The following is a 14,952-nucleotide window of genomic DNA, read 5'->3' as shown; positions in this document are numbered from 1 at the left end:
GACACTAGAAATTCCTTCCAAATCCCAAGTCAAAGCTCTCTTAACATTTTAAAGATGGAACCTTTCCACAACTCAAACAACAACTTTTATAGTCAAGCGTCCTTACACGATACAATGCAGGGACGTGTGCATTTGCACTGGGAGGAATACAAGATGTGTCTTCTTCCACCATTTGGCCGAGATGTTTCTCTAAGGAGAAGAGAGCTTTGTATGTGCAAAGCAAAGCGTGCACCGCAGGGCGTGAGGTAGTTTTGATTCCGAGCCGAGCTGTTGAGGCAGCCTTGGTTTGCGTGGAGTGGTGGGGTGCCCTTCATGATGTGTGGGGTGCCCTTCATGATGTGTGGGCTGTGTGTTTGGAAGCAAGGCTGCAGCGACCACCTGCGCCATGCTGGCAGAAGCACCTCCTCATCACCTCCTGTCGGGTTTCTTAGTTTCCAAGTTTCAGTTACTAAGTATTCAGACAGTTTTTACTGTTGCTGAATGTCTCCCACAAGCCCCATGCTCAGTTGCTTCACCCCATGGGTTAATAGTCTCACAAGCCCCACGTTCTGCCCTATGGGCTCACACACTGACACACCCTACCCTATGGGCTCACACACTGACACACCCACATTCCACCCTATAGGCTCACACACTGACACACCCCACGTTCTACCCTATGGGCTCACACACTGACACACCCCACGTTCTACCCTATGGGCTCACACACTGACACACCCCACATTCTACCCTATGGGCTCACACACTGACACACCCCACGTTCCACCCTATGGGCTCACACACTGACACACCCCACGTTCTACCCTATGGGCTCACACACTGACACACCCCACGTTCTACCCTATGGGCTCACACACTGACACACCCTACCCTATGGGCTCACACACTGACACACCCTACATTCTACCCTATGGGCTCACACACTGACACACCCACATTCTACCCTATGGGCTCACACACTGACACACCCCACATTCTACCCTATGGGCTCACACACTGACACACCCCATATTCTACCCTATGGGCTCACACACTGACACACCCACATTCTACCCTATGGGCTCACACACTGACACACCCCACCTTCTACCCTATGGGCTCACACACTGACACACCCACATTCCACCCTATGGGCTCACACACTGACACACCCACGTTCTACCCTATGGGCTCACACACTGACACTCCCCACATTCTCACCCTCAGTGTAAAATCATGTAAAGTCCTCATAAACCTTAACGGTGAGAGAATGTGATGTAGTCTGATTGTTAAAACTTTGAGTGTTTAGTTTCATACATAGATGTAGTTTTATACATATAGTTTCCCATGGCTGACTAAAAAGTCTTTCTGCTGGACAGCACCTGCTGCTGTCTGAGGAACGCCTCATACTCTGACAATAGCCAAGCGTATGCTGATACCTTCAGAAGCATCTGTCCGGTCCCCAGCTTCCTTTTCAGCAGCCCATGAGTTCACACAGGCTTCTTTTAAAGGACTAGTGCATTTAATAAAGTAGATTGAATGATAGAGAATATTGGCACAGAACCTCAAGGTTTGGAATTGTGCTTAAGTCACAAAGGAAAAAAAATTAACTGGCTATTTAAAAAAAATCAGAGAGAAGTAAATAATTTGAAAATAATAAAGTGAAGTCCTTAAAGAGAGAATAATGTTTAAAAAAAAAAGTCATGTTAAATGCTTAAAACTGGCATTCCCCAGAGGAAAGAATTTAGAGAAAATTAAATACAAGAAAAAAAATTTAAGTTAAAAGGTGATAAAGGAGAAGTAAATAAATGTACCTAGAAAGTGAAGTCTCTGAAGGAGAAAAAGAGAAATGAATACAAATGTTTTGAAAGATGCATAGATTCTAAAGAAAAAAAGAAACCAAACATTGACAGCCATAGGAAAAAAAAATACTGAGTTTAAATATGAAAAAAAAAATAAAGTTTCCAAAGGAAGGACAAAAAAGAAAAAGAAAGTAACATTTCTGAAGGAAGGAGAGAGAGAGGAATAATAATAATAAAAAAAACACCCAAAAAACAAACAAACAAAAAACAGGCTCTGTTTAGTAATGCCACCTTATGTCATACAATAGCTTATGTGTTTTGCAGAGTTTGGAAAATTAAAGTCTGTGCCCTCATAACCATAGACACACATTCAGAATTCCAAAGCGCCTTTGCCTTCAATTCTGAAAAAACTGATTCTCTAATTACACATTTATTAGAAGTTATGGCTGTTATAGAGATACTTGTAAAAACCAAGAATGACAACGCTCCAGCACATGCCTCTGATAAAATGTAACATTTTTTTTTGCACATAACAATATAAAGCATATTACAGGTATACTGCACAATCCTACAGGACTCGCAGTTGCGTAACAATCTAATAGTACTTTAAAAGATATGCTTAATAAACAAAAAGAGGTAACAAAGACCCCCAGAGGTAGATAACATAATGCTTTATTAACTTTAAAATTTTCAAATGCTACGAGCAAAACCCAACAGCTGCTGAGAGACACTGGGTTATGGGGAAACTGCTGAACTAAACCAGCCTCAGAACGGAAAGGAGGAGGTGTGTTGTGTTGCATTTGGGGGAAAAGTTCTGCCTTTGTCTCAACAGGAGAAGAAAAGCTATGAATTCCTTCATAAAAAAAAGAGCCGGGGAGACCTCCTGAAAGTCTTGGCTACAGAAACAAAGAAAGAACACAGCAGAGTGGGTGACATGAATGCTGACCCTTCTACCCGGGAGCGACTCCGAGACTGGCTGTGCAGTAGAAATGTGTCTGTGTGGTCATTAAGTCTTGTTGCCTACAGAGTCCTCAGGACGTATGCTGTCCTCTTATATGGCATGGATAGAAACTTATATTCCAGTTAGGTCATACAGTCCAAGCTGACTTGTAAGATTTGATGCCTTTCACCTGCTCGAAGCTAAGAGCCGAGAGTCATCTTAAGCTGATTTGTGCGCACTGCGCATGCCATACACGTGTTAATGCGGAAATGTACTTTACCTTTAAAAGTTTATATGTTTATAGAGCAAAAGGACCAGACACCAAAGAAGACAAAATAATCCAGGTGATAGAACCTCACAGACTGCTTCAATAGCTGTTTTCTCAAAAATCTGCATCCAGAACAACTACAAAATCGCTAGCTAAGCCAGGCACAGTGGCGCACGCCTTTAATCCCAGCACTTGGGAGGCAGAGGCAGGCAGATCACTGTGAGTTCCAGGCCAGCCTGGTCTACAGAGCAAGTCTAAGACAGCTAACGATACACAGAGAAGCCTTGTCTCAAAAAACCAAAAAATAAAAATAAAGTAAGTAAAAAAAAAAAAAAAATCACTAGACAAGATGGTCCGGCCTCGCAGACTGTTCCAGCTGGGATTTCAACTAAGCCTGGCAAGTTTCCATCACGCAAAGACTGGGCAGCAAATGTTACAGGTAGCTCTCCTAAACCATTATTCCAATTTTTCTCTGGGCCCCCAAAAGAGAATGTCACCCCCCGACAGCAGAAAGTAATTTTAAGAGAACAATGCCCCAATCCTAAAAAGTGAGGGGTGGCGGTGGACAGTTTTTGGCCCTTCGATTGGCGATGGATGTTTGTAGTCCTTTATGGGGGTTGGTCACAGGTTGCTAATGGTCTTGGTCAAGGAGGAGACAAATAAAAGGAAGTTAGACACAGGGAACTCTTTTCTCTTTCTTTTTCCCCCCTCTACCCTTCTTTCTCTTTCTCTCCTATCTAATGTTAGTGAAAGAGGGGGAGAAGGAATAAAAAGAAAAAGGGAGAGCATAAGATATGATAAAAGGGGAGATTATTGGATCTACTTTTAAACTAAAGATCATTCAATAAACCAAATATTTTTGCATTGATATGGATTTTGTATCTTGATACAAAATTTGAGATAGTATTTTGCTACAACACACCGTATATACATTGTTGTACATATGCGACTCACTTAGAAATGCGCTGTGAAGTTCTAGTCCCTGAGAGATATTGCTACGGCAAACTGTTTATAATAATTAAGAAAAGTAAGTTAGTAAGTCAGTCAATCAAACTTGTGGTCTTGTGAGGTACTGGTTTACTTACCACAGAAATAAGCTTTATTTAGCCTCCTATGGATGTCTTCAAAGTTAAGTGTATAGTAAATAGCTAGAAACAAGCAAGTTTGCCTTTCAGATATATTATAGACACTGTATTTTTTGGACCATAAGATGCACTTCCCCCCGCAAAAGTGTATGGAAGGATTAGGGTGTGCCTTATGGTCCAATTGCTGTTTTCTTGTTTTACTGCTTTGAAAACTGGGTGTGTCTTATGGTCAGGTGCATCTTATAGCCCGAAAGATACGACAGAGAGAGCATCTTCAAAAACCTTAGAGATCCTCAGAATATAGCATTTAAAGATGCTTAATTAGCATAAGGCTTTTCATGAGAGTGAGATGTGTCTGCTTCTGGCAGCACCCTCTACTACCTCACAGAAGATGACTGGGCATCAATGAACCTCCACGCGGAGTTTGCTTCTAATGTGGCAAGCAAGCCACCAGAGGAACAAAACTATTCTTGCTGTCCAAGCTGTGGACATGCAGGACACAAAAGAGGTCAACTGTCGGCCTTTACAAGGGCGAGGCTGGCAAGCCCTTCATGATTCCTGCTTTACAGAACAGCCTGTTTTATGTTTATCCTGAAGCCCAAAGACGGATGCTCTGACGCCGCGGGGGAACTCCGGGCGACTGTCCAGGCAGCCGGCCGTCTCTGCCATTTGTGCAGTTTTGGAAGCTGCTTGCTCTGCACTATCCTGTTTAACTCAGGTAATATTTATCTTTCTCAGGTCTCTGATGGGGTTGAAGACTAGATAGTTACAGCCCCACCATTAAGCTTAAGTTGTTTAGGATTTAAGAAAATGTTTTAAGGTATAAAAAGGTACTTACAGGTTGATAAATGCACGTTATGGTAGAAAGTGACTTAAGCACAGAACTTTGACAGATAGCAGATAGCAGAGTACTTTTTCCAAGGCTGCCAAATGTAAATGGACTGGACATTGTGAATGTAACTCTTACCTGACATTTTTTCATGTTTGTTCTTACTGTATAAGTTTCTTATTGTGCGAGAAAGAGCCTATAATTGAACTAAAAGGGGGAGATGTTGGGTTGATTGTGTGTGTGTGTGTGTGTGTGTGTGTGTGTGTGTATGTGTGTGTGTGTGTGTGTGCACTGTACTGTTCAGATGCTGACTTCTGTTCCAACAGAAATCTGATTGCAGTCTGGACTTTAGTATTGTCACTTATTATGAAGCGTTTCTTGTCTTAGTATTTTGTAAACTTTGTTCTCTGTCACCTTTTGATTGGTCTAATAAAGAGCTAAACGGCCAGTAACTGGGTTGGAAAGTTAAGGTGGGACTTCTGACCCCAGTGAGACAGTCTCGGGTGGGAACCAGAGGAGAGGAGTCACTGTTGGGACACAGATGAAGAAGGAGTTGACAGGGCAAGACTAAGGTGGCAGGTAACGTGTCACATGGCATTGTTGGTGGGTCAGAACAGCTGAGTGTCTGCCCACCTGTAGTGCCTGAAGATTTTAATAAATATAAAGGTCTCCATGTCATTATTCAGAGCAAGGGTGGGCACAGAAAAAGTGGGAGAACCAACCACAAAACAAAACAAAACCATATCGGAACATAAAGGCCAGAGTTAGAACAAATTAAAGGTATTATATATGTTCAACAACTCTACAGATGAAATTATCAAACTATTAAAAGATGGGGAAAGATAAAAGATTAAGATAGTAAATGGATCTAGGGGAAATTCAATATCACAAATATTTCACTTTTTGCAAATTTCTTTAACCTTGAAGTCCCAGCAAATATGTGTCTATACGTGTCTGTGTGTATGCTTGTGTGTCTGTATATGCAAGTGTGTATGATCACGTGTGTACATGTGTGTGCATGTGTGTCTGTGGCTGATGCATATCCATGTACATGTGTGAGATCTGAGAGTCTGACTGTACAACTCACATGGATGTGAGAACAACAAATCAGCTGAAACAATCTCAAAGACTGACGTCTGGGTAATTCACCTTACCAGTCAGTCACAAGTTGTATTATGCACAAAATGAAGTTCATTAAAAGCTAAGTATAAAAAGCAAGCTTTCTAGGTGGGCAGTGTGGCACATGCCTTTAATCCTAGTACTTAGGAGCCAGAGGCAGGCAGATCTCTCTGAGTTCGAAGCAGCTCTCCTATCTCAGGAGAGAGAGAGAGAGAGAGAGAGAGAGAGAGAGACAGACAGACAGACAGACAGACAGATAGTAACAGAGAGAGACAGAGAGCATGTATGAGACAAGCTCTTTTTAGAATCTAAAAGTATAGAAGGAATTGCTCCAAATGCAAGAAAATGAATTATATTGACAGAGGTTGATACACCTGAGCAAAAGAACACCTGTCTAGTAGAAATATCATCATCAAACCTAAAAGACCGAACCAAGGTGAGAAGGAAATTGTTAGAAAGCACAGAACTGATACCAAAGTGAAAATGCAGGACTGCAGATACAGCTCAGTGGTAGAGCGCTGGCCCAGCCTGTGCAAGGCGAGTGGAAATGAAATGAAGTGAAATGAGTGTGAAACTGGCGTGGGTACGCAGCAAGCTAAGTCTGAGCGATGGTGTCTTTAATGGAGTCCCACTTTTAATGCAGGAAGGGCTATTGCTCATCGTCTTCAGAGTGCCCGACTATCATGTACTCAGCCCAGAGTTTGAATCCCAGCACTGCACAAAGAAAGAATAAGCATGTAAAATGACAGTAGTTTAGACAAAATCTGCCTCGTCTGTTAAGCTGGACTCGGATCTATTTTTATGAAAGAGATGCGATTAAGCTGAGAGATCACAAACTGGAGAGCTTTGCACATAAAGCTAAGATATGTGGTGCAGTTCACAGGCTGGTGGCCTGTGTCTGAGCCCTGGGACTGAGAATGTCAATGCTACGTCCTAACATTCCCTGAGTGCTCAGTATGCACCAGGCCTTCTGTGGCTTAGCTCATTTAAAACTTCTTGTAAAGATTCAATCAAGACATTAATATCACTTTGCACGGAAGTGAAAATACATGACTTTTGAGGTAGGGTCTTGCTGTGTAGCACTGGCTTGCCTGGAACTTGCTTTGTACACCAGGCTGGCCTTGAGCTCACAGATCTGCCTATAACATACTTAATTAGGTCAGTTGTCTTTCTCAGTTCACTGAAATACCACCAGTCCAGGCACACGACGGACAATGCTAGGAGACAGAGACTACTACCAACAGTTATTAAATCAGCTTTCAATTTTTCAGAAGTCACTGAATCATGTACACCCAGTTCTTGTCACGACAACTCTCCTTGATTTGTGGGAAACAATATAGACCACAAGGCTTACAGCTTCTCACTTAAATTTCAATTCAGATTGCGTGCCAAATCTTCTAAAATTGGCACTCAGAGGATACAAATGACTGTTCTATTGAACTCACAAGATCCGCTTTTGCATTCATCTGTGGATTCTTTCATATGCTTAAAGCATTATGAAATGCTCCCACTTTAAAAGATTTATTTTTACTTTATGTGTATATTTTGCCTACATGTACATGTATGTGTGTGTGTGCTTCTCAAAAGAGGCAAAAGAGGGCGCCAGACTCCTCAAAACTGGAGTTGCAGACAGTTGTGAGCCACTTGGTGGGTCCTGGGAATTGATCTTGGGTCTTCTGCAAGAGCAGCTATGCTCTTAACCACTGCCCATCTCTCCAACCTCCAAAATGCTACAATTTTAATCAGAACATCTAAGCATTGAAGCCAAGAGGTTCTTTCAATTTCGTACATTTGACAATGGTGTTTACGCAAAGCAGGGGCTCCGGTTGAAAGGAGGACACCCCCACTCCTGCTGCCTCGGCCTCACAGGCCTCACACTAGAAACAGCCGAGAGGAAGTGGTAAACTGAGGCACTGTGGGAGTCCTACGACAAAACCTGGTGCAGGGATCTTTACATGGGGCCTAGGTTAAGTATTTTTTCCTTTTATTTATTAATTAATTGATGCAGAGTCTCACATAGTTCATGCTAGCCTCACTATATAATGGAGAGTGGCATTGTATTTCTTATCCTCCTCCTCCTCCTCCCACCCCTTGAGTGCTAGGACTACAGGCCTGGAACACCATCCCCGGCTTTATGCAGCTCTGAAAACTGAGCCAGGACCTCATACATCCTAGGCAAGTACTCTATAAACAAAATCACATCCTCGGTCCCTGAAGGGGCCCCATGTGGATAAACCTGGAGGAGGAAGAGGAGGAGGAGGAGGAAGAGGAGGAGGAGGAAGAGGAGGAAAAAGAGGAGGAGGAAGAAGAGGAAGAAGAGGAGGAGAAGGAAGAGGAAGAAGAGGAGGAAGAAGAGGAGGAAGAAGAGGAGGAGGAGGAAGTGGCAGTCAGATTCATGGTAGATTATGTGGCTTCTCTCCCAAAGATCCTGAAGGAGTCTTGAATCACCATCTCCACACGGCAAGTGAAAAGGCAGCCGAGACTTTTGGTGAAGCAGAAAAAAAAGTCGGATGGAAATCTCCTGCTGGACCGCATGGGTAGTGCTCAATGCCCTCGCCACAGGCTCCTGATGATGGAACTTTAGTTGCTGAACATGAAGATAATTTCAGCACCCTACAATTATGTGCCTAATTAAAATTAAGAAATTAGAACACAGTTAAAAGGAATAATATTTTGCTCACAGCTAATTTCATTAAAGTATTAATGAATGGGGCTCTCTTTATGGCCAGAGGGCAACCACTTTCTGCAGAGTACTTCCAGGCGAGCTAATTTATTCATGCATGTGAAACAGTCCAATGAGAAACGAGGGAGCCGACAACTGCTGGTCCTAATTAAAATATTTAAAACATCATGTCTGTTTTCTTCCATCTAGCCAAATACGTAAGCGGGAGCCAGCATGGTGCCAATTAACATGGAGAAAGCAAACACAAACACCCATGGTTTCTGATTAAAATGCACATTATTGTACCATGCAATATATTGTTCGGCACATATATGTAAATGTTTAATTAACCTGCATCTAAATCTCGGCCACATTCAAAAATCGATACTTTAATCCCCAAACAAGTGGCTGTCTGTGTAGGGAGACACTTACTTATTTATCACAGTCTTTTATTCAAACCTAATTTGAAGCTGTGTGTGGAAGCTGCGTGTGGAAGGCTGGGGAGGCGAGCCGGCTTGGCAGACTCTTCTTCAGAGGCCAGTGAGATTGTTAGTCGCCAAAGACTTGTGAGAAGAACAAGGCTAGCCTCAGGTGATATGAAATTTTTCATTAATAATGCAGGAGGAAGTCTGGACCCAAAACCATTTGTCAGCCTGGACATCGTCAACAGTAACCACACACACACACACACACACACACACACACACACACACACACACACACGCACATGCACACACACATACACATGCACTCGCACACACACACACACACACACACACACGCACAGTTGTTCTGTTAACTGGAGACTTATCTGTCAAGCCAACTTCAGAGAGTTCCTTGCTATGGGACCATGGCGGAGGGAAATGCTGAAAACTGAGAAGCCAGAGGTTTGAAAGCATCACAGTATTCACTTCAGCCCCTCTCCTTATGTCAAAAAGCCGCACTACCACAAGAGTTAGAGGTCACTCACTGTCTCTGTGCCCAAGTGTTTGCACATCGGTTACTTTCAGCTTCACAACCCTGGGGGGAACAGGCGGTGAAGCAAGGCGGGATGACCCCGGACTTGAACCCATTTCCTTTAGCTCGAGAATCATTCCAACCAGCCTCCTTGATTAAAACGGAGGCTAATTCACCACTTACTTAAATAGAACAGCAACAGCAAGTTTGTCTCAAGGACCCCAGGCTGGTTAATCTCACTATGTAAATGACCTTGAACTTGTGAACTTCCTGCCTCCACTTCCCAGGAGCTAGGATTACAAGTGTGCACCACCAGACCTTGTCGATGCGGTGCTGGGCATTGAACCTGGAGATTCACGCATGCATGCTAGGCAAGCCCTCTTCTCACACACAGAGCTACATCCCGTCCTGGACGTAATACATTTTTTAAGAAAACTACTTGCTGACTCATTTAGCTATTAAAATGGCAAAGTTAGGTATGATAAGAGTATATTGTACTTGCTAGGCGTGGTGGCGCACGCCTGTAATCCTAGCACTCAGGGCGGCAGAGGCAAGTGGATCTCTGTGAGTTCTAGGCCAGCCTGGTCTACAAAGTGAGTCCAGGACAGCCAAGGCTACACAGAGAAATCCTGCCCCTCCCCATCCCCAAAATATATTGTACAAAATTTTCTCTTTGTATGTCTTCTTCTTCTTCTTAAACTACTATTTTTTTCCAAGACAGGATTTCTCTGTGTAGACCAGGCTATCCTGGAACTCATAGATTCCCCTGGCTCTGCCTCCTGGGTGCTGGGACTAAAGGCGTGATACTATTGCCCAGTGTAGGTGTTGTTCAAAACCATAGCAACGCTCTGGTACAGACTACTAACAGGCCACATGGCCTTGACCCTCCACCCAGGGTTCTTTCCACAGGATCATGGTCCCTGATAGTTGGCTTTGATGACAGTGCAGGGAAAATTACAAGTCCCAGTGGGCATGATTTTCCTGCAACTCCCAGTGGCGTGTGTGTAAGCTTCCGAGGTCACCCCCCGGGTATCATTTCTTAAGAGCAGTCCACCTTGGTTTTTGAGACATGGTTTCTCCACTGGCCTGGGGCTCACTCATCAGACTAGACTGGCTGCCCAGTAAGCCCTGAGATCTGTCTGTGTGTCTCCACCTTGCCAGTGTTAGAATTATAAGAATTACAGCCATGACGCTGTGTTCTTTATTTCATTTTCAGTTTTTACGTATGTGGGTATCCTGACTGGCTGTGTCTGTTCACCAAGAGCATCCCTGGGGCCCTTGAAGACCAGAAGAGGGCACTGGATGCCCTGGAACTGGAGTCACAGGTGGTCGTGAGCTGTCAGGTGGGTGCCGGGAATCAAACCAGGATCCTACCCGCTGAGCCATCCCTCCAGCCGCCTCCCCTCCACCGCATCCCTACTGCTGCTTTGTTTATTTCTGTCACTCGTCCTGAGCCTCGTTGTCTGATGATATTTAAGTTTCAGCATCTGTTCTTTATCTGCGCCTGTCCGGAGTTGGTGCTCAGCTAATGCTGGATGCTGATGTTGGCCACACGACAGTGACAACGCTTAATATTCATGGTGTGTTAGACACAAAGATACGCACGGGGTACAGATTATTTAATACTTACAACAACTACACAAGGCCAGTGCTGTTGTTTGGCCACACTGAAATACTAAAATGTAAAAGTGACTTGCTTTGGAACCCAGAGCTACAAATTAATAAATTCGAGAGAAAAGAAATATGCTGTGGTCAAAGCTAAGCCCAGGCTCTAACTACTGTTCTCTTACAAAGCGGCAAAACACAGGTGGCAGGGTCCTCGGTTAGGGAATGAGGCAAAACCACAGGTGGACAAACGTAAAGCACTCTGGATGAGGGCTGGAGAGACGGCTCTGTGGCTAAGAATATTTACTGTTCTTCCAGAGGACCCAAGCTCGAACGCTTGCCGACATCCACATCATTGTATACCCCTTGTGACTCCAGGTCGGAGGAGGGGATACCTACACACATGGACACACACACACACACACACACACTACACTGAGGGGTGAGAAGTATAAATTCCAAGAAGAATTTTGTTCTTGACTGCCATTCATTGTCAGCCGTTGGCCTGGCTTCTGAGTCCAGTGGGCTGGTCCCGACACTGCTTGACCTCAAGGTCAAGGTCAAAGGTCCTGCTTCTATCTCAGGAGCTTAGAGCACAGGGTGAGGCCCATGAGCTAGGTGAGGTTCCTAGTCTCACCTGGCGTGATGGAAATGAGTTTTCCACTGAGTGCTACTGTTGGGCTCTTTTAGAATGAAATTTCCAGTATCAGACAGCAGCGGAAAGGCCTGTGGTGGTACCAAAGTGTTACAACCTCTTGGTTAAGCTGCTGCGCTAAGCATGGCAGAGGAGACACCCAGAACCAGCCAGAACGCAGGTCCAGTAAGATGCAGGACCAACACCGGCAGTCAGGCCCCAGGTGGTCCAGAAGCTCCTGGTGGCCAGGCAGGTAGCTGCTTGATTGGCAGTTGAGTTCAGGCGTCCAGCAGTGATTCTCCACGGAGAAGGGGAGCCCTCCCCTCCCCAGAACAGAATAGATGGAGTCTCGGATGGTCACGGTGGATGAATGGTGCGAGCTTTAGAGAGAGAGTTTATTTTGTGAATCAGAGACGTTAACAGACCTTGGGCAGTAGGTGAGGTTTCAAGGGTGAATGTGTTTGATTCACTGGGGTAGGGGTGCTAAAGATATTTGATTTATATGCAGTGGTAGAGGGCTTAATTTACATGCGGTAGCACGGGGGGGGGGGGTCCTGTCACAGGAAGCAGAACATGGTACTTAATTATCCCATGGATGGGGGAAGAACTTCCAGATACGATTAAAGGTCATTTGCCGAAAGCTAAGACCTCCTTAGCAGAGGGAGGGGTATTTCCAGGAATCCCCAGGTGCTTGCTGAGCAGGAAAGGGTCAGGCCTGTAACCTTCCTTGAGCTATGTGATGCTCCTTTGGGGATCTGGGGGGTCCCCAGATCAGGAGAAGAGGGAACCCCACCTGCCCCCCCACTCCCCATCCCCCCCTGCCCCCCCGCTGCCCCGAGAAAGTGAGTCCATCGTAACAGATCACAGACCAAGCTCAGTTGGCTATCTGGAAACACTAGACTTTGACCTTCACCAGCAGAGTCCCACAGTGAGCGAGCACTGGAGGGTGCTGGAGAGCACCCAGGACAGGGACGGAGACATTTGGTACTCAATTCAGCGCAGGAATGTTGAGCCCGGCCATTGCCTCTACAAGAAATAGAGACTGGGCAGTAAGAAGGAAAATCAGGGGCAAGGTGCGTCACCCCTGGGGTCAACAGCCTCTTTGTTCTCACTTGTACACCCAGAAAGACAGGCTCGGCCGAGAAGTAGTCACAAGACGGACGGATCAGAATCCGTGGAGAGACACTGGTCCTCTCTCACACAACCCCCTCCCCGGCCCCACTTTGAGTCAGTGGCTAAATCGCAATAGGGTCAGCAAGAGCTCAGGGAGCTGTGAGCATCTGGGTTACATATCAGCTTGCAACGTGTACACAAGTGCACATGCACACACGTGAGGATGCGTGTGGAGGCCGGGGGTCCACGTTGGGTGTCTCCCTACATGGCTCCCCCGTTTTGCTTTTTGAGATAGCCCCTCGGCGAACTGGACTGCACCGAGTCAGCTGGACTAGGCGGCCCCTGAGCGCCACGGATTCTCCTCCCTCCTCCCTCTCAGCACGGGGAGTGCAGGGGCAAGCTGCCACGCCCAGCTTTTTACGTGGGTTCCAGGAATCTGCGCTCAGGTCCTCAGGCGCGCACAGCAGGCAGGTGAGGCCCACTCTAGCTGCTCTTTGCGGCAGGGACTGAACCCAAGGCCTTGACCAGGCTAAGCACGCATTCTGCCTCTGAGCTGCGTCCCAGCACCAGATCAGCATCTCAAAGACCAAGCAGCCTGCACATCTGTGGGTTGTTGATTCCAGCCTGTGTTGTGGGGAATGTCAGGGTTTCTATTTTTCCTACTTCCGAGGTAGTTTCAAAGCGATGGCTAATACCTATTACTGCTATCCCTTATATCTTATCTGCTCCATATTCAATTTCTCAGTTTCTTAAATCTGAAATTATTCAGTAGTAATCTAACTGCAAATAGTGCACCAACATATAAGTTAGGGTTTTAAACATTTGATCTGGTCAGAGCCAGCTTGAAATTATTTTATATTTCAAAAGATTTGTTTTTATTTATCTATTTTTATTTTTACTTTGTGCAGAAGGATTTTTTTCTTTCACTGAAAATAGATTTTTCCCCCTCTGTGATATACTGATTATGGTTTTCCCTCCCTCTACTCCTCCCAGTCCTCCCCCCTCCCCTCCCATCCAGATCCAGCCCCTTTCTGTCCCTCATTAAAAGACAAACAGGCAAGGCCAGGTGTGATGTCGCACGCCTTTAATCCCAGCACTCGGGAGACAGAGGCAGGTGGATCGACCTGAGTTCCAGGCCAGCCTGGTCTACAAAGCGAGTCTAGGACAGCCAAGGCTACACAGAGAAACCCTGTCTTGAAAAAACAAAAAGAAAGAAACATCCAGACTTCTAAGGGGTAATAATAAAATATAATATAAGATGGAACAAGAATTAGTACATAAGAATAGGACAAAACAAACAGAAGGAAAAGAACCCAAGAAAACACACACACACACACACATACACACACACACATACAAACACACATACACACACATACACACACAAACATACACACACATACACACACACACACACACACACACACACACACACACACACACAAGATATAGATAGAGAGACCAACTGGTTCACACACTCAAGAATCCCATAAAAACACTAAACTGGAAGCTATAATACATATGCAAAGGAGCTGTAGGATAAAATAAGAGGAGATATATAAATAAAATAAAAATTTTAAATAAGAGAAAAATAAAATAAAAATAAAACCCTGACATGGTGTGTAACAAGAGACTTCCAAAAACACCATTGTGCCTGTTCTTTGTTGACGATCCATAGCTGCGCCATGTCGTCCACCCTTAGAGTAACTAAGGGCTTCCCCAGTGAGACCCCCCTGGGGTCTATTGGCAAATGGTTATCAATTGGAGATGGCTTCTGGGCTAGGGATGGGGGCTTGTGTCTGCTTCTCCTTTTAGCTCTAGGACCCCCCAAAAGACTTGTTTTTCATTCTCTTTCCATACATAAATTAAACTTCTAAAGTTTTCATTTCCAAGAAAGAAAAAATATATAAAATAATGCGGCAAAACAGATCTCCAAAACGAAGCCTGTATTTTTATGCA

At 44.8% G+C, this 14,952-nt stretch overlaps 1 protein-coding gene across 1 annotated transcript in view; it reads left to right on the top strand.

The window, feature by feature from the left end:
- The window catches only part of LOC311598463 (uncharacterized protein), a gene marked incomplete at its 5' end in the record, with an annotated part of 40,160 nt that overhangs the window by 2,352 nt on the left and 22,856 nt on the right, over positions 1-14,952 (top strand). Inside the window, one exon of the mRNA XM_084783502.1 lies at positions 10,858-10,984. Within this exon, the coding sequence (XP_084639628.1) occupies positions 10,858-10,984 (127 nt within the window). The remainder of the gene's footprint in view (positions 1-10,857; positions 10,985-14,952) is intronic.

Source organism: Acomys minous, assembly GCF_964271855.1.
Source record: "Acomys minous genome assembly, chromosome: 5".
NCBI classification, from domain to species: Eukaryota; Metazoa; Chordata; class Mammalia; order Rodentia; family Muridae; genus Acomys; species Acomys minous.
Note: the sequence above shows the minus strand (reverse complement) of the source record. Positions and strands in the feature narration are given on the sequence as shown.